Raw genomic sequence first — 27,849 nt, forward strand, 5'->3', positions numbered from 1 at the left:
AAAAGAATTCTTTAAGAGAATTGTTTGTAATCAAACTGGAAAGCAGGATTCCCAGGAATCTGTTTATCAGTGGTCTGGAGAAGACAGCAGATTACCTTTATTCAATTTTCTGGACTAAAAAAACATATTGGTCAGGGAAGGGGAAGACAAAAGGAAAATAAGAAAAAATGCAAATTTAAGCACTAACTATGTATTTTCACATGCAGTTGTCAAAATGAAGAGCTGGATGGCTTTCTTCCCTTGCACTAGCCCTGGTCTGTGTTGAAGCTTTTACTGACATGATTTGGTTTGTTAAGTTGGAAGAAAGCTGTTCCTTTTTTGTTCCAATTTTGTATTGGATTAGTAGATTGAATTAGTTCATAGAAGATTAAAACCACGTAAAGGTAAATGGAATATGTGCTTAAGAAAGGGGGAGGTCTGGTGGAAAAAAATGATAGTAAGTGGCTTGTGTCTCTCTTAGAAATGATCAGTTGTATAAATTCAAGATGTTAGGTAGCACTTATGCAACTTATAAACTAATAAATATAGTGCCATGCTATTGAAAAAGACTCAAAAAACAACATAAAATGTGTAAAGTAGCATGTTGTATGCCAGAGAGACTCGTTCAATCTGAGCAAGTCTTCATCTCTAATATATTGCTCAGTTTTGGCCATTCCACTTGGAAAAAAAAGATATTGAGATTTATTAAAGGAACAAAGAAGAGAGTAACATCAGTGACGATCTGGAAAGCATAACATTTGAACACTGTAGGAAGAGTGGCTGTTTAGTTTAGAGCAGAGATGACTTTGTAAAGGAAGCCATGTTAAATACCTTCAAGAATGTTAAAGGCTACCATGGAGAGGAAATTATTCTTTGTAATTCCAGTGGAGAAGACAAGAGATAATAGGTTTCAATTACAGCTAAAGGGATTTAGGTTAAATGTTAGGGAAAACTTCTATTGGACTTGATGACCTACAGAGTGGAACTCTGCAACAGAAGATTAGGCAAATACTTCTTAAGACTAGTTTAAAAAAGGTTGAGCCTGTCTTGTGGGTGGGATGGGCTTAGATGTTGTGTTTCTAGATTCTGTGAAGAACAACTTCTTAATAAATCAAAAGAAATATAAGATGTGACTTGGAAGAAGGTTTTGTGGGGGAGGAGAAGCTAAGCATCTTGCTAACAGTGATGGTAGTTAGGTGGAAGCACTAGGGAAGGTATTGTGTTTAGCATCACTGTTTAAATCATGCAGTTAAAATAAACTCTTGGTTGTAGGTCTGCCAAAATTATTGAGTAAGGTATTACTGTCCTTGTTTTGTTGCTTGTACTGGTACTCAATATAAACTCAATACTCAATATACTCATAGCTTATACTGATACTCAAGTGAGTTATCTACATCCTGAAACAAGCAGGTCAAGATCCTAATACTGTTTTCTTTTTTGATGAAGTGTTACACAAAGAAGTGTAATTCATCATATGATCAAAGGAAGTAAATATTCCTGATGGTAGAGAAACTGCTGTTACAAGATGCACACCAAAAGAGTAAATGAGATTCATTAGAGACTCATAATGAGACTCAAACGAGACTGATTAGACATGCTTGATATGGTCTTGCAGAGGAGTTTAAAATGGCCAATTTTCACTTCCATAGTCTACCCACTGCTTTTTCAAAATCCTTCTTTAAATGTCATTCACATGCCTAGCAATTTGTTGTCACTTGAATCATACAAAACTTATAATCTGCATGGAAAGAGCAAGTACAGTTGTGTGATAGCTAAGTTTCTGGTAATAGGTGAAAGAGCTTGTGTACTTCAAGAACAGCAGGGAAGAGTTGAAATTTTAATAGGAATATTAGCTAAAACACAGATCTACACAGTGTCTTTACCACAGACCAGATGTGTGCTTTTGGATGATGCCACAGTGGAAGCTGTGTTCCAGGAGCACACCTGATGAGTTCCAACTGGTAGTCCAAAATGAAACAGTCCAAAGAGTATGTATTGAGCTGATCAGGGTCTCAGCAAAACTGTTTTGTTCCTGTTTCACAGTGTTATTTGCTAAAATTGAAATACCCAAGGTTTTACTGTCTTTCATGAGTTTCATCATTACAACAACAGGTGACCTAAAGACACAAAGTGATTCAGATCTAACTCTCTGAATTAAAAAAAAATGTTTTTAATGTCTTTAAATGTCTTTACTCAAAAGAAAACTTCTGTTTCCATCCTGGAGCGAAAAGCAGTTTTTCTGAAGTTTCCCATTTCCACTCTAGCCAAATACTCGCATTATCTCTAAAGTCTTTTAGAACATTTGAGTTCTAAAGCATCCGTTTTAAACAAGATGCTGGTTAAAATTTTGAATTTATGTTAGAAATCTAAGTACCAGCCTGTGACTGCAAACCTAATGCTACTGCCTTGCAGTAATATTGTAATAGAAATTTAAGAAGTGTGATATCATTGAGCAAAGACCTCTAAACTTGCTTAATTATATTAATTGTGGAAACACTTGGAGTTGTTTGTAAGGTTTTATAATACTAGCATGATGTAATATCTTAAAATAAAACTTTGTTCTGTGTAACATCATCTCAGTCATAATTTATGGATGGTATGTATTAAATTAAAACAGGATTGAGTATTCACACTGGATCCTATGACTATTGGGAAAGCATTATTAGAAAACTGAATTTGTTAATCATCAACAAACAAAAGTGAATGTCACTAATGATTTTAGTACAGGAAGTACTAGATTAGGGAAGGGGAAAAAGATGTGAAAAATGACACTGAAAATTGAGAGTCATATTGAAGTTTTAATATTTCTTTAAAGAAAAATAATTTCACAAGTTTAATAAATTGGGAGAACCATGGTGGTGTAAACTGTTTCAGGTTTATACTAGAAAAAAATGGGCATGAATTTGTATGTGATGCAGCTGTGATCTTGTTGCTACAAAGGTGTTAATTGTAAAAGAACAGTTATATTACTGCACTTGGTTCCAAGTATCATACCACCAAAAAAATGTGGAGCAATTAGATACAAACAGAAAAAGAAGACAGCGGAAGGCAAGATTAACTCATTAGGAGTTATTCAAAGATGTATGGAGTTTAGGTAGGCTGTTGTGGAATCTTAAGTATTTACAATGGTAAATACAAGGAATTAAGAAAGATACTTTACTGTATACAACCATTTACAATTTAAGGATAGCACAAAAGAATCGTGAAACACTTAGCTTGAATAAAATCTAAGGGCAGTAAAACACAGTGTAGTACCTGAGCAAATAATTTTGCCCCCAAATTTTGGGGGGACATTTATCTCATTAAAAGCATTTATCTTAGTTCACTTGGTGAATTTTTAATCAACCTGAGCTTTCATCAGCAAAGTAGAGCTCTCAAGAGCAAGATTATTTACCAAATGTGTAAAAGTTTACCTATTCTGCATTAGTTTACATTCAAGAAATTGCATATATTTAAAACAGTCTACTGTCAAGCAGTGACTGAGCGAATGATTGGTCCTTTGGCGACCCAGGAGTTGGACTCGATCCTTGTGGGTCCCTTCCAACTTGGGATGCTCTATGATTCTGTGACCATAGCAAGAGATTTTTCCACTGTTTCTTTCCCTGTCCTCTTGGGGGAGTGTGGAATGGAGAATGAGTTGTGACATGCTGGATCAGGTATGTCTATGCAGATGATGCAGACACTTACGCAGTGTCTGCTTATGTTCTGAGCTGGCTTCTTTAGGAAAAAAATACTAGTTCAGAAGCTATGCAACTGCATTAATATGGTATTCTGCTTGATTAATAAACACTGCATCTCAGCCAAAATTTGCAAGCGTACGGATAGAAATTAACTGAAGAGCACAAAACAGGATAAGAGTGAGGCCTAGGTCATACTGGACCTTTTACAGGATCAGGGCTAAAACTGAGGTTAAGGTACTGGCTGATGAATGGATCGAGAAAAGACACATCCACTGGCAGATTAGTATTGGTATCACATCTTTAAATTGTTCTTTTTACATACTATGTTTTGTTCTTTTTTTTTTTTTCCAAATTCAGAGCATTAGACTAATTAAGGAGGATTGTGGGGTGAAAATTTAAGTGTTTACATTGTTTCAAGAGGATAGAGATTTAAAAAAAAAAAAAAAAAACTAATTCCCCCCTTACATGTTTGATTATAACCAGCCTTCCAGTCTGTGAATAAGATTGTTGACTATGCCAGACTGCTGTCAAGACCTTAGTTTAAATAAGATATTTTTCTTTTATGTGACATTTGCTGCATTGATGCCAGAAATTACATCAAACATTTTAATTTGAGTGCTGAATTACTTCAGCATTTTGAAGTACTTAATCAAGTATTTGAAAAAAGATATACTTAAAAGTCATATTGTGTAAACCTGTGAATATACTTGAAATTTGCTTTAGAGAAATACCATCTGTTTTTTAACTACATGTTGGTTTTAAATAGTTTTAAAGTAGTATTTTAATTTTTCTTATTAGAATATTTTTTGTAAACTCTGTGATAATCTTTAGATGAAAAAATTTAATTATCACATATGAGAAAACAAAAAAGTCACAGAATAATACCCTAACAACTAATATAAAAAAAACAACACTTAAATGTAAGAATCCTACTGGGGCACAAAATATTTTCTACTTTGTTTTTAATTGTAGTAGTTGAATTGAATGCTTGAAGTGTTCAGAAAACTCTACAAAGCTAGCAAGGATACCAGTTTAAGATTATGTTTTATTTCTGTTTTATTATTAACTTTGGGTAATGTCAGTGGTACTTAAAGAATTGTTTTAAGTCCTGTCAAGATGCTTTCTTGAGGTCTGAGACTTTAAGAGAGTCATGCACCCTTAAAAACACTGTGAAAACTGCAAATTTTTTTGGTTTGGCAATTCTGTGGCATAAATGTGTTAGATATTAAGATTTCATGGTATATACATGTACAGTGTATCTGCATTATATCAAAGTGTACATCCTGAGTATGTCACTTCTGCAAACGTTTTTGTTTTCTTTCACTATTTCCATTTCTATTTTTTCTCATTTTATCTGTCCTAAAATAATACGCAGCATCCATATTCTGTCTCTTGTCTGCCAAAGTAAATGCTTCTCCCTCTTCTTCCGCTGCTTGCTAAAGAAAAGAGGACAAAAATCTCACTGTAAGCCAACTTTGACTTCAGTAGTAATCTTCAGTGGCTCTTCAGGATTTTAACAAGGCCAGAACTGTAATGACAATAACTGAATAACAGTTTAAGGTGTGAAGGAAACCACAAGTAAAATCAGACAGTTATTATCAGAAACATACCGTAGAGTATGTTATAAATACTTTCAAGCATAATAATATTAATTCATATTGTATATTCCAGAATATTTATTTTTATGTTACTTTACAATAAATTAATGTTATTTTTCTCATAGACACTATTTAATGCTGGAAGAAAAATTCTTCCTGGGTTCTGGAAGAAGTGTATTATCCCTCTTAGGTCTTAATTATAGAAGTGGGCTTTGTGTTCTGCATCCATCACTTCTGGTAGGAATTCCATTTGAATTCCTGAAATATTAAGAAATATCAGATTTTTTGATTTTTTTGTTTTTTTTTTTTTTTTTTTTGTAATTTGTAAGGATTTTTTTTTGTAAGTCCTATTTTCTGGAAGAAAAAATATCAAGATTTAAATCTCATTCATTATTTTTTAAAATCAACACTTCATGCCTCTATCATTTCAGAAGAATGCAATGTAAGTTGACTTCTGAAAAGCTGAAATTTCAGTGCTGTAAAACCAATGTGTTTTAGGCCTTGTATTTTAAGGCACAAAAACATTCAGTCATAACTTTCAGTTCAAACAAGAAATTGGCCAGGGTTTTTCAGTTTTCTCTTCTCCCATTTAGTGTTTAGTCTAGCTATACCATGCATTCATTGTATTTACATCCAATTGGTCTTCTAAAAAACAAAATGTTTTATCCAAGTTAAATGTGAATACAGCTGAGATGCTGTCAAATGTTAACTGATTTGCCTCTGATTGTTTTGTGCACTTTCCTTGTTATCTTACCTTGGTTATGCATGAACTAATAATTCTAAATGCTAAATGCATCACAAGAGTTAATGGGATTAGTTTTGTCAGAAATGTTTTGTAATGTAAGATACTTATGCCTAGTTGTCTAAAAATCTTCATATTAGCTGTACCTTATCAAGCGAAAAACATCAAAATTCTTTCATTGGCTCTCGTCAGCATGGAAGGTGTTTTTTTGTGAGTTGGTGTGCTGACATTAAACCTTAAGAAACAGCATGCATTTTTCTCTGTCACAATACATCATTTCTTCCCTTCTGAAGATCAGTGTGTTTCTGGTAATACTTGCAGCAAATGAAACTGATTTTCATTCCAACAAATGTTTTATGCATAGCTTCATTATCTCTCCCTTAATAAGGGAATAAAATCTCTGGGTCTTACATGGGTTCTGCTTCCTTTATTACAAGGACAGATGTTTTTACAAGTTGTTTTTCTAACACTGATACAAATAACAAAATTGTAAAGAACCGAAGTACTGTGGACATTTGTATGCATACGGTCAGTAAAGGATTTGGCTGAAAAATACTGGTACCTTACCATGCACATCAGCAACTGTTGTGCATGTAAAGACAATGTTTCCTACGTTAACGACAGAATTTGAATCTTGGTAAGTGAACATCAAGCTGAGAAATGAATGTCAGCTTAAAAAAGGATCATATTTTTCTGATCTACCACAGTTAGCAGGCCTAGAACTAATATTTACTGTTTATTGTAAAGTGGAAGGTAAAATTCAGTTACAGTTTGTGAAATTGAAGTTGTCTGATGCAACTTCTGTTGAGTGTTTACTACACTATTTGATTTACCAGGTGCTGTAGGAATGAATTTTAAAACTTTTTTATCAAGCTTTGTCTTTTGCTCCACTTCCTGTTCTGAACTGACTGGCATTCAGTTCACCACCCTTAGAACAAGTTCTCAGGTCTTTGTTATACTTTTGCAATTTTGTATTTAGAAACTGACATCATTTGAACTGTTCCTAATTTAAATGTGATAAAAATAAACCCTTCTGTATTTTTTTTTAAATCAATCTCGTCATTTCTGGTTTAAAAACTTATGAATCTCATCTTTAGTTTCAGGCTATCATTGGAAACCATGGCTTAAAAACAAACTATGAGGATAGATTACATCATCATGTTGGCATCTGTTATTCCCTAAAGGAATATTTCGGGATAGAAGCATCTACCTGAAAAAAATATAAATTACACAAATGCTGAAGTTTATGTCACAGGAGAATGAAGGGTTTCTTGGTGGTAATTCAGGCTAGCTAAGAGACAGTAGCAATACACTTAGAAATTATATATATATTTTTTTACTATTAATATATATATGGTATGCATTTTATGTGTAATATACTTAGAAATATACCTAAGAATGAAGTGTATTTTCAGTAAAGAAAGTGTTGTGGGTTTTTTTCTTTTTGTTTTCCCTAACTTTCCCTAGAATCATAGAATCATTAAGGTTGGAAAAGATCTCCAAGATCATCTGGTCCAACCATCCTACTACCAATGTCACCCACAAAACCATGTCCTAAGCACCATGTCCAAACTTTCCTTAAACACCCCCGGGGACAGTGACTCCACCATCTCCCTGGGCAACCCATTCCAATTCCTGACTACTCCTTCTGAGAAGAAATGTCTCCTCATTTCCAACCTAAACTTCCCCTGGCACAACTTAAGACCATTCCCTTGTGTCCTATCACTAGTTATCTGCAAGAAGAGGCCAGCCCACAGCTCCCAACTCCTTCATTCCCCCATTGAAGCTACCTTCATTTCAGGTAGCTGTAGAGAGCCGTAAGGTCTCCCCTGAGCCTTCTCTTCTCCACACTAAACACCCCCAGTACCCTCAGCTGCTCCCCATGGGACTTGTGTTCCAGGCCCTTCACCAGCTTCGTAGCCCTGCTCTGGACACACTACAGGGCCTTGATGCCCTTCTTGCAGTGAGGGGCCCAAAGCTGAACACAGCACTGAAGGTGTGGTCTCACCAGAGCAGAGTACAGGGGGACGATCACCTCCCTGGTCCCGCTGGCTGCACTATTCCTGACACAAGCCAGGATGCCGCTGGCCTTCTTGGCCACCTGGGCACACTGACGGCTCGTGTTCAGGTGAGCTTTGATTAACACCCCCAGATCCCTTTTCTCTGCAGAGCTTTCCAGCCACTCTGCCCCAAACCTGTAGCACTGCATGGGTTGTTGTGGTCAAAGTGTAGGACTTGGCACATAGCCAAGTTGAACCTCATCCCATTGGCTCTGTCCATTGACCCATCTTGTCCAGGTCCCACTGCAGGGACTTCCTACCCTCCAGCAGAGCAACCTAATGATGTAATATACACATAATTTTATTTAAACTAAAGAAAAAAATCTTTCTTTGCCTGATGCAATTTACACATCCTGATTTGATGGCTGTAAGGCACATGTGCAAATTCTCTCTAACTTAAACTACTATTTTCTGCATCCTACACTACTTAAATAAGACATTTTTATGTTATTTCATCACAGTGCCTTCATGTCGTTGTTTCATTCAGTTTTATCTGAATAAATGCTCTTAGATTAAGGAGTTTGAAGCTTAAATATATTAAAGCTAATGTAATGATCTTTATACTTTGGATCAACAAGCTGGTCCTAAGTTTACCCTGCTCAATGTGAAGGTGTAGTCCATCTATAACGCTGTGGTTCCTCTTTTTTCAACTCAAATATGAAAGATTTGGATTGGCTGTGGGATGCTGACTAGCAGAAATGAAATAGTAGCTGTGCAATCTGCTTTTGCATTTTGAAACCATATTTTACACTTTAAAATGGTACTTTCAACCAACAACTCTCTTCCAGACACTTTCTTTTCTTTGGTAGTTACCTGAGTTTGTTCATGCAGACACAAAATATTTTTTTCAAAGACTCACTACTTATGAAAGCTGAATATTTTGTTTATATTAACAAATAGACAGTGTTTATGGTTGTGAGTTGTTTTAAAATGTGTTAGAAACCCGTTGTTTTAACAGCTATTGAAAATCCTTCCTGTTATGTTACTTGCTTTTAATGTGGAGTAATAAGTTCTAAGGCCTCATGGAAAAATGCAAGCATATCTTTAAGTTTTTGTAACAAAAGGTACAGAAATATGATGCATACAAGTGCATAACAGTTTTGGTTGACTCACTCTGAAGTTAGTAGTTAGTTCAGGTGGATCTGATTATCGTTCGTCTGACTTGTGAAAAGGCTTTCCTAGGAGGCAGAGTAAATGAAATTGAGGATTATAAAAATTATGACAGACAAAGACCCAAGAAACAATCATCTTAAGAGAAAGCTTAAACTGAAATTTAAATCATTTGTGTTAACAGTAAGTGACAACCATATGAGGGTGATAAAAATACACAAACACATACTTCAGGGGAATTTAACCTATATGTATGAGAATTATATTTGAGCTCTACTAGATTAAATTAAAATCTTATTCAAAAGACATGTGTGACTAAGAATCGTGACTTTAATTTCAGCATATGTATACTAAAATTTGGATCACAGCACTATAATGTTTATTGCCAGGTTGAGACTGGTATTTTCAAGAACACTCTTCCCATATTTTTCACTTGTCATAACTGAACAATTATAATTACTATGGGGTAGACAGGATTCTTTTCAAAACACCCCTTTAGGTAAATGTCACCTGAAAGGTTGTTTTCTATAGGAAATCTCATGGATTTTAGGTATCTAGCTAATATTTTCACTAATATTTAGTCTCTATTTATGTAGCAATATAGTATATGTATATATAAGGCAGTATATTGTTTTCCCACAGTCAACAAGTTTGATTTGATACACACATCTATGCATAAACTAGTGTTCACAAGGGGTTGGTCTTGAATTAAGAATATATTTTAGTAATTAGTAGAAAAGTTTGACACAAAGGGGGTAAAGATGAATCTGAGCCATTATGACTTGTAGTTTTATACTGTACTTTGTTATCCTCTTTAGTTCCTCCAATATTATGCTGCATGAGATTTTATAGTAGATTTTATTTCATTCATTCAGCTGTTTAACCATCCCCAAACGTCTGTGTATATGCATTTGTCTTGTTTGGTCCTTATAGAAGATGACATTTCTTTCTTTCTTCACTAATTCTCTGTCTGCTCCTCATTATATCCAAGCTGTCAAGAGGAAAACGGGGAAAAAGCAGTTTTTTGTATATTTGATGGAAATGTTTTGCCAGTTACTCTTCAAATATATGCATGCAACATACAAATTAGGATAACAAAGAAATAAGAGATTCTATTTATAGGGATATGTAAACAAATATATTTGATATGTAGATACAACTACTACAAATTTATTCCCTCTTATTATGACATGCTGCATTTAGACTTTATAGAAAACTTATAGAGACTTTATAGAAAACTTTAGAAGTGAGAGGGAAATTTATTACGGAAATAGAAATCATCTCTGTGTAGTTGTCAGCTATCATCTAAATATCAAGGGTTTGATTTATAGATTTTTCAACCTACAAAACAGAAAAACTAGCAATTTTTCCATAGCTCCAGAACATTAATACAACATACCAGTTTGGCTGCTCCGTGAAAAGTGTTCAGAAACAATGGTAAACTTGTTAAAGGAATTTCAGCAAGTTCTTATTTCTCATCTTACCATCAGAGTATTTATTTTTGTTACCCTCCTTTCCCTGGCTCGGTGGTAAAATAAAATTGAAACAAAAATTTTTGGACTCATTCTCTGCCCAATACAGTGTTTTGTTTTTCATTTCAGCAAGTAGCAAATCATTCTATTTGCTGAGAAAGCAATACAGCTGAAACATTTTATGGAAGTGTTGTGCTTGGTATTTCAGAAGTCACAAATGTTCTCCAAAATGCTACTAAATTATAAACGTAAATTTATTTTGTTTAACCATATATGTTTCCTTATTCAGAAGAGGAACCTGCTCCAAATAGTGTTGTTGAAGAATACCTTCAGGAGAAGAGAAAATATGAAGACAAGCGGAAGCAGCAGCCAAAGAAAGGCATTTCTCGTGAAGATCAGGTAATTGTTTGAAAAACTACGGAATAAGATTCCAGAAAGAGTTCTGAAAACTATTATTTCTTCACTTGTGTAAAAATGAAGATTAAAAATCCCATGTTTCTTTTTCTATAAAAAGAATTTGTCTATTCCCAAACAATAATAAGTATACCTGTATGAGTGTGTACTCTGATCACCTATAGATTACCCAGATACACTGATAAACGAAGTTTTTATGTATTTTTGAAAGTATAATCAGTTTAGTCACTAAAATATTCCAGAAGGAAAAGCTACCCACACAGAGGTATCTTTGATGATGTTTACGAGAGTTTGCATTTCTCTACAATGCTTTCCTTGGCTCTGTAGCTTGCTGTAAGATAGGACTGGGACAGAAGTTTGCTTATTTGGCATCTCTCCAAAGTGCTGTTTTTTTTTACAGTTTATATAATGTTTTATAGATCAAATTCATCCATCACATTAGGCATTTTGAAGTGAAAAAAAAAAGTTTTTAACTGAACTATAAAAAGAAAACCATTTTTAAATATAATTAAAAATATTTTGCAGTCAACATGTATATAGACTTCAGTATGCAAATGTAATCAACTTAAAGTTTGACATAAATATTTGTGTTTATTTTTCTAAAATAGACAAGTTTGAAACGGTTAAATATATGAAAATACCTCTGAAGATTTTACATTAATGTAAAATCTATGCGGTGCGTCAGATGCATGGGTCTTTAAGTGCGTGTCAATTCAGTTACAAAGATGTTCGTATTCAATTGTTGAAGCCAGAGAGATTGGAAACTTGAGGCTTAAAAACTTCAAAGCAGTGGCTGGCAAATCTTTATATTTGCAGCAAGCTGATTTAGCTCTAAACTAAGAACTTTGTGGAAACTTTGTACATTTAGAAGTCTGTTCACTTCATTAAAGAGTACTAAAGATCGGTTGGCAAAGTGGATCAAGGAATTTAAAACCACTTCTAGTGAATTTGGATCAGCCCTTTCCTGGACATCCTAGGAAAACAAGATAAGTTGACAAGATATTTTAGTCATCTTAATTTTTATTTATGTAGCCTTGTTAGAAACTATTCATCAATAATCAGTCATCTGGTCATCAACATCATTGACTCTTCAATAATTAATAATCAAGTTCTTGTATGCCATTTCATTTGTGGTGGGCCTCTTCTAGCCTTGCAAACCTCCTACCTGGTCCTACAATGCAGTTCTATCTTCTGTCCTCTGTACAAGAGTAGGAGAAGATAGGGAAAGTATGTGTCTCTTTAAAATAGCAGACATTGCACATCCTGACCTTATAATTTTGCAAGGGTCAATTTATGAAGTTACATGATCCACCTTATGGCATCTAATCATTCACTGCAAAAAATGCCTTCTAAGACACTTTGAAATTATTTTTATTGACAGGTCTACTTACAAAAATGCTGGCACCAGAGTAAATTAGGCAAGACACAAGGAATGTGGTTTTGATTGGTCACAATTTCATGTAAAAAGGGTTAGTTTGTTTTCATCTGATGGCCTGAGCAGAGATTTGCTCTTTCAGATGTTGTAAGCATTTGTCTGCAGTAACGTGTAAAACTGCAGAACTTGAATGATTCACAGACTCAAGTATTTTATAAATTTTCCTCTCTCCTATCTTAAACAGAAGATTAAACAGAAAATAAAGAAAACAAATGCAAACAAAAAAAAAAATCCAAAACCTGCCTTTGGCAGTGTTAAAATGTGTTTTTGAAAGAATTCAAAAGCCAGGAAACTCCTAAAGTTAAGATTGCTCCCAGAAGGAAATTTGATTCCAGTGAACACTTCTGGTATTTCCTATTTCTGTTTTCTATTCTTGTTTAGTTTTTATTCTTTTAAATTTGAAAAACTTGACCAAACAAAACTAAATAGCCATACAGAGGTGTTTTACAACATAGGTGGCCAACCTATCACCTACAGATCAAATGTAGTTTACCACATAAATTCAGTCAAGCACTTATTCCCTGACGCTTTCCTTTCCAGGAATGTCTCAAATATCAGCAAGAAATAAGCTGCGGATTGTGCAAATTATTCTTATGGTCTGCCCTTTTTATGAAGAGCCCTGTGACCCCTCTACCACTGCAAAGCTTAGGCACACAATTCTTGTGTAATCGACATCTCTCAAGTGATCAGAAACAAGACCTGTGATACGATCTTCAGATGTCACCTGAACGTCAGTGACATTTTGTAGCTGAAAGACTGGGCAATGTCAGCTGGAGAATAAAATACCAAATATAAATCAGTACGAGCTTAATGTATGTAGCATAAGGATCTGTATCTGTAGAAGAAGTTAAGGTGGTTCATTGTATTCAAGTCTAAAGCTTTGAATTTTTTTTATGTCAGTACAAAATTATAAAGATCAGCAATGTAAAAGTATGTAAGTATCGACCAAGCTAGGTCTTCAATACATAAGTCATCTGTAATTTATGCAATGTTTTGCTTTACTAGATTAAAATGGCAGGTTCAAGCAGTAAAATTTGTTGTCAGTGGTTAGTGTTGTTTAATCAGAGGTTTGTATTCTGTAAGTATAACCACAATATTTTTTTTCCTTAAATATGCATGTTGATTTCATTAGATGGCCATGCAAGTGCTCTCAAATATGTATCCCCAGCACTGCACACTCTCTCACCGTTGGTGCTCTCACTTGTGGTGTCTCTGACTCTCTCGCTTGTCTCTGTCTGCAGTGTTTGTTTTCAGTTCATAGAACAGTTCTTTCTTCCATCTTATTGTACTGTGTCTCAAAATGATAATAGTTTGAAGATGTTTTATATACCTATTGTTATTTATAGATCTATGTAACTTCCTTAAAACTATGTATTTAATTTCAGACACTGGCACTATTGGACCGGTTCAAATCAAAGTTAACCCAGGCAATTGAAGAAACTCCTGAAAATGAGATTTCTGAACCTGAAGTAGATAATGATGAAGGCTGGTAAGTTTTATGGATTTGGATTTCTGTGTTTATTACTGGTTGGATCTGAGTGAGGAATAATCACACTCTTCGTTTTTCAATTGTTTTACAAACCAGTCTCTTCTTTCGATTTAATGAATCCTTTTTCTTTCATATCCCTCTTACTACCATTTTACTTTTTAGTGGTACATTTAGTTACTTGTTTCTTTGCCTTATTTCTTCTTCATTACATCATTATGAGGAAAGAAGATAGCATGCTTTCTGTGCCAGTTATCTCCAGCAGGAATAAGTTATGAAAGGAGTTAGCACCATCTCCCACCTTTGAATTTACTCAGTTTATCACCTCTAGCTAAACTTCTCGATGTGTTCTGAAACCCTACTGCACTAGCATGGTCTTACTGTTAAGCCTAAATTTAAGGAGTAGCAGAAACACCAGATGTGTTTCTGCATCAAAGAGTTGATGCATCAGGAGTCAGCCAAAAAATACTGGTTTAGTACTCTGGAAAATAATGCAGGACAGTAGGAAACGTTTTGCCTTGTACAGTCTTAAGTCCTAGAAAACTGTGGAGTGGTAAGTATTTTAAAGACTGATGGATAAGATAGACTCACCTGAAATGGAGGGTGACCCCAACAAAGCAGGGTAGCACTGGAGTTGATGAAGTGCTGCAGAAGTTGTGACCTCCACAGTCAAAGAAGCAACCTGTACCATGTTTACTCATGTTAATCTTTCATCCAAAGAACCCACATTAAGTAGGGAATGGGAAAAATCCTTATGATTTGAATTGTGATCCTGCAATCTTAGACAGGAAGCTTTTCAATGATAATAAAAAATGCTTTCATGGAATAGTTATAAAGAAGTTTTTTTTTAGAAAATGTTTTATACAAACTGGTCGTGTTTTTTATAAGCCTGGCAATACAGTTGGTCCAATATAATATCTCTGCCTACAACATTTTCCTTAGTTGTACACATAAGCTATCACAGCCACAACAGAACTACCACTAAAATAGAAAATTGAACAATGATCCTGGCGAGTGTTTTAAAACACCCAGAATTTCTATATCTCAAATAACTTGAAATGAGTAAGTGAAAATATGTCATATGTCCATTTATGATCTTCGTAAAGCTTCCCATCTTGGGAGTAGGAAACCAATCAGATACCTACATCTTCCAAACCCCAAACTAGTACCAGTAACTAGAAAACAAAATTGAATTACAGTAAGACAAACTAAAATGTACAAAGATGTTCTAAAGTACATTAGAAATCCTTTTTAAATAGGAAATAAATGATATAACTAATTGTTATTAAAGGACCCTATGTATGTTTGAGAAGACTTACACAAAACAGAAAGATAAGCATGCTAATGAAGTGCTTTTTAAGCATTGGGAGGAAATGCAGACCGTCTAAATAAGTTAGATTTACTGCCATTTTGTGAATGAAAAAGATGTGCATACTGATCTGAGAAAAGACAACATAAAAAAGAGTGGGAGGGAATATAATGTATGGGAGGCAAAATGTTTTTGTTTTGTTTTGTTTTGTTTTTACATTTTATTTCATATTTTTTGTTCTACGTGTTAATAAATGAAAATAAATTTTTCATCTGGAAGTAACAGGTCAAATTACAATAATCTGTAATATAAAAATGGTAATTTTTATACATTAAATCAGAAAATCTTAGACTATCTGTTTAAAGATACATTCCAAAGAAATTTAACAGAAAAAAAAAAAAAAAGACGGTAGGCAATAAAAAGCTGAATTGCAAATTATGAGGCCTAAATGGTCTCATAATGGATGATACTAAAATTTTAGATAAGTCAGCTCACTTCTTCATTTTTATTTCTATCATATGAATGAATCATTGCTTATTTTTAATTTAGTAAGATAAATAAAAGCTGCACAGATTCTGCAGCTTTACAGTCACACCTTCTTGCTTTTCACTGAGTAGAGCTGAGACCTCACAGGGGAAATACTGGGATTTTATTTTTTTCAGAATACTTTAGACATTTACTAGCAGAAACACTAAAACTAGTAGTACAGCACTTAGCATAGAATTCTTGCAGTCATAAAACAACATATTTACATATGTAGTGCATAGTGAGTACAATATTATCTCATATTTTTCTCAGTGAAATTTCATTTGAGTTACTGCATAGGTTATTAAAAATCCTGTTATTCTTTCAAAGCAATAGCTATTCAAACATCAGCAGCAATCTTTTTTGCTTTTTATTTCATTGATTATATTTTTTGCTTATGTTCTTTTTTTTCGAAGAAAAACCGAGAATTTCTCTTAGCTTTATAATCTAAACAGAACTACAGAATATGGTAGTTTAAAAATTCGGACTCTTTTTCTTAAATTTTCTTTCTACTTTTAATGTTAACTCTTCTGTCTGGAATGAAAAGAAGAAATACAACCTTGCTTTATTTGCTTTTATTCATTGGCAATTTTAACAGGTAAAGCAGAAAAAAAAAATTGCTTTGGTTTCTTGTTTTTGAAAATAGAGAAATTAATTTCCCAAATCTTGCCCCTTTCAGGATAAGTTTCATTACCGCTTGTTACTTTAAGTTTCTCTTGTCATCTTCTATTTGGTAAATTCTTTAAATTACATAATCTTCCTTCATTATGTCTTTTCTATCTTGGGCATTATGTAGCTCTTTGAGGATGAGGTATAACATATGGCATAAATTTTTTGTCCCTTGGACTTCAGGATTTCACTAATACTTTGAGATTCTTCAGACATACCAATGTGCTTTTAAATTCTACAGAAAGTATGCAGCCTTTCCTTTACCTCTGAACACCTGAACAACTGATCTTTCTTTTCACAGTAATATAACCAGTCATTTAAGGACTTGCAAAGTCTAGTCATCATCGTTTGTGTTCCCGTCTGAGTAACTACTGACATCTAATTGGTGATAATGCTTCTCCCTGTTGGCAATTTAAACTGAAGGATTGTTGTAATTTCAGATTATCAAATTGTGTGTTTTTTTTTTGTTCAGAAAATAACATTGGATTCAAAATGGCACTATAATGAAAATTTAGAATAATATGATGCTAAGCAATAGACTAATAATTAACATTATATTATTAGTTTTGCAGTTCAGTAAATTATAGACTGGAGTCTTGTTCCATTTTCAAAGAATTTACTTCGAAGCTAAATAATTTGTAAAATATTTTTATTTCACAAATTGGCTAGATCCACATACAACATTAGCAAAGCAATGAAGTCTTCTAAAAGGTATTCATGACTGAATGGCTTGGAGAGTTGAATTTCGTATTTTGGGATAAAGACTTAGTGTTTTCATTTCTTCATTGGATTGGATGAATTGAGGTAAGTATAGTGACTTCACATTAAAAAAAAATATCTTAATTTCAATATAATCCAAACACGATAATTCTACTCAAAAACAATAATAGTACTTTATAAGATTCATAGTAAATATAATTAGTGTATGGCATACACATATATGATATGCACAAATTACGTGATTCCTCCAGGCTATTTTGTAGATCATGGCTGCTCTTTTTATGGGAAGTGAAAGCCAGCCACTATGCTTCGCTCTACTGTCAGGGTGTGTTATCTGAGGTAGAATGATTGCCTCTAAGACATTTTTATGTGTCCACAGGAGTGGCCACACATTGAGGTATAATTTTCATTTTCTGTCAAGATAGAAACCATTACCAATTTGTTATGTTTTCTTTTATTTGGCAAACTTTTCTCTGCATATTTGGCTGAGCTGCTGTATTGGCATGAAGCATAGCAGACGTTTGGGTACTTTTCAGCAGCATTCTACTTTTTATGCAGGAAAAAAAAGAAGAAAGAAATATGACTCTATTGTAAACAGTGTGTATGGTGTTTGATAATTATTACCAGATTTTACTGTCTAAGAAGGCATCTGAGGAAGTGTAGTGAAGAGATCTGAAGAGAAATGAATAATACTAAGTTTTAACATGAAATAGCAGGATCTTTGCTGGGATTGCAAACTGATGCTAAGTGAGAATGACTATATGTATATGTCTGCGGCAAACAAAACTTAATTTCACCTGCAGAAATCAAAAATATTGAAATAAACATGTTGTGTACTGCCAGAAAGGGTGCTCGTAACAATAAAAGTATCTCCAAAGAAGTAGACGTACATTTTCGTGGCATCTAGGTACATCAAGAAAATATGCTGATCATCCTGGTGCACACATTGTTGTCCTTGCAGCTCCATGTGAAGAACTATTGTTTATGCTTTTTTTAAGATTTGCTGGACTACTTTAGTACTATTTCATCATTATTTTGTATTTATGTACTCTTAGTCCATCTAAGCAAACATCAGATGTAGGACTTCATCCTTTACTTTCACAAAGGTTGTGCAGAGTGCAGCAGAGGTAGATTTGACAGAACATGGTTACTCATTCTGAGCTGAAAGTCTTACCCGGGACTTCACATGACAGACTTCTCCCCAAAATTTAGTGAGGTGTCTTCTGCTTGGAGACTGAAAATTAAACGTGTGACAGCAAAAGACCCATCTGGAAGTAGTGTCTACTTGGTACTTCCACTCTAGATTACTGGATATGCCTGAATTTGGAAGTGAAAACACTGCACAGGTTACACTTTATAAAGAACACTGCTACTCACCTTCTTTAGCATTTGGACTTCTACATATATTTTATTGCATACATCTGGCACCTAGTCAGGTTGTAGTGCCAATTTGGGACCATGATTATAACATCAAATAGTTACACCTTTAGTAAAAATCAAGTTTCAGTCCAAAAAATATTATGGCAACTGTATATAATGAAATTGCTGATGCAGATCCTGTGAACATGACATAAAATATCTTCCACAGAGATAATCCAGCTGTGAGGATAAAAAAATCCAATGCAGTCAAGTATATTCAAGGATTGACTGCTTTAGTCAATTTAGGCAAAATCTTCCTCTTCAGATAGGATAAAAATGATATTTAGAACTCTGAATTATTTTCCTATTAAGTCATTCTCCACTTAAAAATACATATAGTAACCGTATCCTAATCCAACTATGCATCCAGGAATAAATACTAGAAAGTTTGTAATGCTGTCTATGTATTCTTATAATTGCCACTAATTTATGGAAAAGGAACACTGACAGACAGACTGCACTGACAGACAGTGATACATAATCTCCCTGACAGAAAGGTAGCTGATTTGGGGCTATTGCACTTTCCGCTCTAGGGTTCTTTTAGGATTCTAGCTTGTCATTCCTGTTATGAAGTGTATGGGTCAATTTAATGATGGTTCACTCTACTTTGTTATCTGTTTCCAAGAAAGGTAGAATTAGATCTTCTGCTGCTAAGAAATGAAACATTTTCCCAGGTAACTCATCCTTCTAAGAAATGTCTGTTTATTCTCATTATCAAAAATACTGCTGTTCAGTTGGTAAGAGATTTCATTTCTGAAGCCACCAAGAATACTGATTAATCATAGAGTTAACATCAGAAAAGGGCCAGAAGGGGACCTCCAAACGTAATTACACTATTTCCATAACCCAATGGACAATGTATCAGCAGTGCATTTTTCTTACTGTTAGTCACATTTATTCACTGGAAGTCCAATGACAGAGATTCCTCAGGCAATCTCTTGTAGTGTTTAAATGTGCCTACTGGTACAGAATATTTGTATGTAATCCACTCTTCCATGTGATATGAGTGGATTCTAGAAAACTGTTCACTGTCTCTTTTTCAAGATGCTTTTTAGCACACTTGAAAATAATCACAAGGTCATCTCTTTCAGTTGGACAAAAAAAGAAAACTTTTTAGTCTTTCTGCAGAGATTATTCTTTCTCAATTTGTGATCGTTCTTCCTGAGTGGTTCATCTCTCTTTCAAAGCATGAAATTCAAGACTAGATACAAGTCTTTGTCAGTGTTGAGTGAAAAGACCACTTTATTTGTCATTGTTTCTTTTATGCCTGGTTTCCAACCCATTCCAAGCCACAGATCTTTTTCTGCTGAATGGTTGCCTAATCTGTCTCTGTCCTGTACCCATGCTGTTAATTGTCCTTGTTGAAATTCAGCCAGTGCGCTTTCTGAATTGTATCCTATTTTTCGTACTATAACTAGTTTGCCAAAATCACGTAAATTGTAAATACTCCAATAAACTTTAATAGAATCATAGAATCATTAAGGTTGGAAAAGACATTCAGGATCATCTGGTCCAGCCATCCCCCTACCAACAATATCACCCACTCAACTATGTCCTTAAGCGCCAGGTCCAACCTTTCTTTGAACACCCCCAGGGACAGCAACTCCATCACCTCTCTGGGCAACCCATCCCAATTCCTGACTACTCCTTCTGAGAAGAAATGTCTCCTCATTTCAAACCTAAACTTCCCCTGGCGCAACTTGAGGCCATTCCCTTGTGTCCTGTCACTGGTTATCTGCAAGAAGAGGCTGAACCCCAGCTCCCCACACCTTCCTTTCAGGTAGTTGTAGAAAGCAATAAGGTCTCCCCTGAGCCTTCTCTTCTCCAGACTAAACAGCCCCAGTGCCCTCAGCCGCTCCCCATAGCACTTGTGCTCCAGGCCCTTCACCAGCGTCGTAGCCCTGCTCTGGACACGCTTGAGCACCTCAATGTCCTTCTTATAGCGAGGGACCCAAATCTGAACACAGTACTCAAGGTGCAGCCTCACCAGAGCAGAGCACAGGGGGACAATCACCTGCCTGGACCTGCTGGCTACACTATTCCTGATACAAGCCAGGATGCCGTTGGCCTTCCTGTCCACCTGGGCACACTGCTGCCTCCTGTTCATGCAACCAGATCCCTTTCCTCTGCAGAGCTTTCCATCCACTCTGCCCCATTCCTGTAGCACTGCATGGGGTTGTGACAAAAATGTAGTACCAGGCACTTAGCCATGTTGAACCTCATCCCACTGGCTTCCACCCATCGAGACTCTTCTTCAAGACCCTTCTTTCAAGACCCTTCTTCAGAAAACTTCATATTGCACATGCATTCTATAAACACATTCTTCTTTGTTAAAGTCATAAATAGAAGTGAAGTAAACAACCCCACCAAATTTATTATTTCATGCTTGACACATGAAGCTTGACACAACAGTGGCCATCTACTTCTAAACATAGGGCTCTCTAGCTGATTTTCCACCAGCTTTATATCCTTATGAAATAGGTGTTTGTTTGTTTGTTTGTGGTTTTTGTTTTTTGTTTTAATCTATACTTTTCCAGATGGAATACCAGTGTTTGTGGACGTTACAAGTTCTCTGCTACAGAAATTCACTTGTAATATACCTAACCAAAATTCTGGACTATTTTCCACTGTTCTCACTCTGATCTTTGAAAACTAGTGTAGACTTCCTGAAACTATTAACATCCCTACATATATTTGTGTTCTCATGAGAGCTTAACAATCCTGACAATTTCTGAGCTGGTAGAACTTTCTGTAGAAAACAACCCACCATTTTCTCTCTTTAATGTTCACCTGATTGCCACATGAGCTTACCATGTATCTGTGAAGGTTTCCAACTGTTTGTGCATTCTCACAGATAAAATGCATGAGAAGTTTTATGAACAAGATACTGTAGCATTCTTGAATACAAAGCTTAGTTGTTAAGATCAAGAAACCTAAAACTCACAAGGAACAGCACTCCATACAACCCAAAAATATATATTTATATGTATATCATACACTAAAACAGTCAAAATTTAGAATTTTGTATTTCCTGGGTGAAATCTTAGGTGTTGGATGTGAACTTGATCTTTCAAAGAGAGAGATCAGCTTTTTCCTTCCACATAGAACACTGTTATAGCTGTAACTATAAGAAACTAATGTAAATGAGGCAGTCACTTAAGTATTTTAGGGATGAAGTCTAGGCTCTGAAATTTACTCTTTTCTTTTGATATGAAATAACTAAAAATAACTAAATAATAACTAAATAAATCTCTTCAGCTTTCAGATAGACTGTGGGACAAGAAAGAATAAACAAGGTGGGAATTTGGAAAAAAATTATGTTTTTTTTTTTTCACATTTTCTCAGTTTGAAATTATTGTATGCTTAGTTACCTTTGTTGAGTCTGAACTTAGTGAAGAAGTCAGATCAAGTGATGTTCACTTGATCATTAATAATTTGATCGTTATTCTGAATGTTTCTTAATTTAAGGGGTAGGGGGAAAAAAGGAATATTTTTAAATCAAAGTGAGTAAGTTAATGCTTGAAAATACTTTTCCAAGTTACAGTGAAAAGGATATTGTGAAAATTATGTGAGTATAGGTCTTGCATTTCAAACAAGGCATTCAATATCTTGCTTTATAGATAGTGTTTCATATGCAGGTTGTTTACTGATGTTGGCTTGGCCATTGTCAGTTATTTGTGACAAATCTCATTTAAAATAGTAAAGACTAAAAATTAATTTAATGGAACTGTTCATTTAAACAAACTGTTTAAAATCTTGTAGCTCTTAGAGGGCTTTTAAAGATACCTCCTTGGTCACAAAATGCTATTTTGATTTGCACAGTGCAAATCAAATGCTATTCATAAATCTGATCACCTGATTATAGCCAATAATAAAGGGCAGGGGTCTGTTTAATTGTTTTTATTACTGCTTCTTTGGACAAAAATCTCAGTGAAGGTCAGTGCTAACTATTTAAAGTGCAGCCCAGTTTATACACATCAAATCCTATAATCTTTTCCCAGTTCTGAATTTTACAAAACTACCCCTGACGCCAGTTAAATGTTTTAACAACATTGGGTGCAAATGTTAAGTTCCTTCTGCCAGGACATTCACTGCAATTTAACTGTAAAATTTTTTACCTGGTTTGTACAGAAACTTTTTTTTGTACAGAAATTGTTTTACTCTAGAACAAACAAACAAAATCTGTACATTCAGTAAAGGCATTCTCTATCCAGAATCAATAGTTATGTCCTTTACTTCAGAAATGTTTTCATTTATAGTACAAGGAAAAATTCTCTCAAAATATTTAATATCAGTGTCAAGGAGAAATCTGTTGCAATCAGGAGTAGGAACACAGTATTTCATTTCTTTCATACTCTTCCAGTAAAAGGTTTTGTCTCTGAAAAAGATGTGTGTCTAAAAAAAAAATAAGTATCAAGACACCATTTCTCCAGTGTCTGCTCTAGAAAGTAGGCTAGAATAGGTTTGGTTTGGTTTCCTTTTTTTATCAGAATAGGAATTTCAGAATCAGGAAAATGTTGAAGCCAGCCAGACTGTTTTTATATTACAAAATTTCATTTGTATTAAGAACTAAATCAATGATGCACACTGTTAATATCTACTCCACATAAATCTGTTAATGTCTTCCACATTTTATTTCCAGTACTTCTTATTGTATACATCTGCTATTAAACTTTGCATTGTGAAATCCTTCTGGATAAACACCTAAAAAAAATGGTTATATTTCTTTCATAAACCTAACCTTTTTATATGTATTTTCTAGAATGCTGTCTCTTTCTTTGCCATAATACCTTACAGATGATTATGAAATATGGCTTCCTCAAGATTATCACCAGTCTCTGCAGATTCAGCTGCAGAAGCTTAACTGTGACAAACACAGTAAGCTCCTGAAAACTAAGCAGCAGTCTTTTTCACATGCCGATGCTAGCTTGGGGAACGAAAGAAAAAGTGCTGCTGTAATTTATGCCAGTGAGGCACAAAGATGGATTAAAGCCATGTTAGCTCCCCTCCTCCCATACAGATTTGAGCCAACGTTCCTCCACTAGTCTGGAAAAACTGGCTCTATGTTAGGGCTCTCCTGCTAAGGCCATTGATTTACTCAACTACATTTAAGAAAAAAAAAAAAAAAAAAGTTGACAAAATACTTACTTGATTGTTACAAAGAATAAGTGCATGCCAGAGGTCTGTATTAGAAACACATTGGAAAGAGGGGTTTCTTTTCTGTTTAGCAAAAAGATTAGTGTTTGTTTGGGGTTTAGCATTGTCAGTAACTTTTAAAGGGAGAAAGAAAAAAAATCCTCCTGTTCTAAATTGTTTTTCTCCAATTTTCTCTCCACCTTCTTCACCCCTCTACTGCTAGAATGTGGTCAAACCTTGGTATGTAAATGTTAGCTGCTAGCCCACTGCTGAGCAGTCAGTAATTTTGTATTAACGGATTGTTCTTTTGCTGAAGTTATATATTTGTTGCTTCTAGCTGTTTAGCATGCCTGAAAAACTCAGGGCCTTTGGGGTGGGCTTTTTGTTTGTTTATTTTTTGTTAATTCCTCCATGTTTTAAGTTTATTTGGATTAGGCATCTGGGCCTGGATTCGACTACTGTTTGACTTAAATTCAGAGATGATCCATGCTTTACTCAAGGGATATCTAGTATTTCATTTACTGTCTGGAAACCTTACATTTTATTTATTGCCAGCAAACCTAGTGAAGAATGAAGAAATAATCGTCTAACTCTTTAATAGCCTAGCTTAAGCTTCCTGGATATTTACACACCTTTATAAGCACCCCAACTTCATCTTGTTCAATGACATGATTAAATCGTGTGGATGTGGACATATTCAGAATGGGAAGAGGGAAGGACAAAAGAGAAGGGAGGGCATCCAGAAAATGTTGAATGTTAAGTTATGAAAATCAGAATATTCTTATGTTAGATACACTCTTCTCTCTTTCCCCTCCCTCCTACCTTCTGCTCTGGTGATACAATACTGCCTGACTGTTTGTGTCAACCTGGGGAGGCAATTTGCCAACTTCTGGAGTATCAGATACTGTACAAGCTACTGCCAGAGACAGGATGCTAGACTGGATGGATCATTGGTCAGTTCCGGTATGGCGGTTCCCATGTCCTTGTAGTAAAAGCTGTGTAAAGTTTTTCTACCCTGGTACACTGTCTGGAACAACATCTGGAATTTACATTACTGTCTCCCATACCAACCTACTCTACCAGGAGCAGTTGTCTATTTAAAAGCACCCAGCTTCTTTCATCAGACTACTTAATATTTTTGTGAAGGGCATAAAGATGTACTGTAAATATTCTATATAGAAATTGTTACCAAATAGATACTAAATAATAACTGGATAATTGAGTATTATTTTTTTAGTAGAAAAAATGCTTTAAATCAGAAGTCATCATGGTTTTACATATTTCTAATTATTTCTTACCATGAGAAAGCCAATCCAATTTTCCCCCAGTGATTTTATTATCTTTTGAATTGGATTATCTTTTTTGTAGTTACGTTGATTTCCCCCTAGAAGGTTACTTACAATTAAATCTTCTTTCAAGAGAAAAAAAAAATGCTTAGCAACATCTTGAAAACTGGAAAAGGATGCTCCATTACATTAGTCTTTATCAAGAATTGCTTAGTTTGTTGGTAGCTTTGCAAATACTGAAGGGTTTGTTTTTTATTTTAGAACTTGGATATCCCACACTTAGTGAAATTACTGCTTTTTTATTATTTTCACAGTGGATGTTTTGGGCAAAAATGAGGATGTAGCATTTGAATAGTATCTCAAGAAAACGGTATGTTAGAAATATCTGCAAAAGTTTCATTTCATTCTACGTGGTAGGCCTAACAGAAGAGTACAGTCTGACTTTGTAGAATATGTTTATTTATTTATAATATTTATAAATCATATTTTTATCAGTTTTGCTTGCTTAGAATTGAGGAGATTGTGCAATAACAGCAATAGTATGTCACCTCCATTGTTAACATCCAAGTGCTGAAATACTGGAGGCAAGTAGTACTCCATTGATACAAAAGTTAGAAAATACTCCTTTCAGCTCTTTCAGAAATGACATTAACCTCAAAATAGCTTGGAGGGTGGGAGTTACGAGTGGTATTTATAACAGTGGTAAAAAAGGAGTATTGTCATGATCTTAAATTTCAGTATAAATTCAGTCTAATTTCAGTTTAAAATCTGTGAAATTACATATGAATATCAATACTGTATATACGAATGTAGGATAGTGCTTAGTGGTGCAGAGACCATTTGCTAGCGGTGTCCACCAGGGACCAGTACGGGGTCCAGTGTTGTTCAACTTACATGTATTCCTCAGCGGCCTGGATGATGGAGCAGAGTGCACCCTCAGCAAGTTTGCTGACAAAACAAAGCCGGGAGGAGTGGCTGATACCCCAGAGGGCTGTGCTGCCATTCAGAGGGAACTCGACAGTCTGGAGAGTTGGACTGAAAGGAACCTCATGAAGTTCAACAAGGGAAAGTGCAGGGTCCTGCACCTAGGGAGGAATAACCCCAAGCATCAGCACAGGCTGGGGGGTGTCCTGCTGGAGAGCAGCTCTGCAGAGAGGGACCTCGGGGTTCTGGTGGACAGCAGGCTGACCATGAGCCAGCACTGTGCCCTTGTGGCCAACAAGGCCAATAGTATCTTGGGCTGCATTCAGAAAAGTGTTGCCAGCAGGTCAAGGGAGGTGATCCTCCCCCTCTACTCAGCCCTGGTGCAGCCACACCTGGAGTGCTGTGTCCAGCTCTGGGCTGCCCAGCACAAGAGGGACATGGAGCTACTGGAGTGAGTCCACAGGAGGGCTACGAAGATGACGAGAAGACTGGAGCAGCTGTTGTACAAGGACAGGCTGAGAGAGCTGGGCCTGTTTAGCCTGGAGAGGAGAAGACTGAGGGGAGATTTAATTAATGTGTATAAATATCTGAGGGGAAATTATCCCTTTTCAGTTGTGCCCAGCAACAGGATGAGAGGCAACAGGCACAAACTGAAGCAAAGGAGGTTCCACCTGAATATGAGGGGGCACTTCTGTACTGTGAGGATGACAGAGCACTGACACAGGTTGCCCAGAGAGGTTGTGGAGTCTCCTTCTCTGGAAATACTCAAAATCTGCCTAATGTCATCCTGCACAACATGCTGTAGGTGATCCTGTTCAGCGGGGGGGTTGGACTAGATGATCTTCAGAGGTCCCTTCCAACCTTGGCCATCCTCTGATCCTGTGATTCTGTATATACATGGTATATGTATACCATATACGTATATTTGGAATGGTATAGATATATGTATATGGTGTGTATATATATACCATATATGTGTTATATAAAAATATCTATACCATATTGATAGAATCACCTAGGTTGGAAAGGACTTCTAAGATTATCAAATCCAATTATTAACCTAGCACTGCCAAGTTTACCACTAAAACATTAGTTCCTAAAACATTAGTTCAAAAACTAATAGAAATTGATTGAAACAATCTTATCTTGACATATAAATACTTCTGAAATCAACTTAAATATAGCAAATTTCTTTATTTATAGCAATATTTTTTTCAATGTTTTTCTAATGATTTTTTAATATTTTTTTTTATATTGGTATCTTCAGTAGAATAACCAATTGTGTGAATCTGGATAGATATGACTAACAAATCTTGCTAGAGAAACAAGATTTGAGAAACAGAAAATTTTATGAAGGCACAAAAAGCTTGAAGGACACATCGTCTGATTTTTGGCGTGGTCCTTTGGGGACCCAGAAGTTGGACTCGATGATCCTTATGAGTCCCTTCCTACTTGGATATTCTATGATTCTCTGACAAGTGATCTGATTACTTGGGAAAAGAAATGGGCAGACAAGAACATGGAATTGTGGAAACAAGCAGTGAAACAAGGAGAAGACAAATCTGTTAGTGGTGAAAATCACAGCAGAATCCTGGTGAACAGAGGTTTTTACTGGGGGGCGAATTTTGAAGTGAAATGAAACCAGGTTAGGCAAACTAGGTCCAAACTGGAACAGTATGTGTGATACAGTGGAAGGTTTAAGTATCAAGGACTGCAGAAGGGTAGGGGCTTTCATAGATAATTTAGCACAGCTCAGACACTATGAATTAATGAGACAAAAAATACTCATGGAAGTTTGTTTCTTACACACATCTTTTTTGTAATAGCAGTGGCTGTGTGAAACATTGAGAATTAAAGAGAAGAATCTCTGTTTGAAACTGTTTCT

The 27,849-nt window shown here is 35.3% G+C and overlaps 1 protein-coding gene across 1 annotated transcript in view; it reads left to right on the plus strand.

The window, feature by feature from the left end:
• The window catches only part of CWC27 (CWC27 spliceosome associated cyclophilin), a 125,917-nt gene that overhangs the window by 91,515 nt on the left and 6,553 nt on the right, over positions 1–27,849 (plus strand). Inside the window, exons 12-13 of the mRNA XM_032205612.1 lie at positions 10,931–11,040; positions 13,876–13,979. Of these exons, the coding sequence (XP_032061503.1) occupies positions 10,931–11,040; positions 13,876–13,979 (214 nt within the window). The remainder of the gene's footprint in view (positions 1–10,930; positions 11,041–13,875; positions 13,980–27,849) is intronic.

The sequence above is a fragment of the Aythya fuligula genome, chromosome Z, assembly GCF_009819795.1.
Source record: "Aythya fuligula isolate bAytFul2 chromosome Z, bAytFul2.pri, whole genome shotgun sequence".
Classification (NCBI taxonomy): Eukaryota; Metazoa; Chordata; class Aves; order Anseriformes; family Anatidae; genus Aythya; species Aythya fuligula.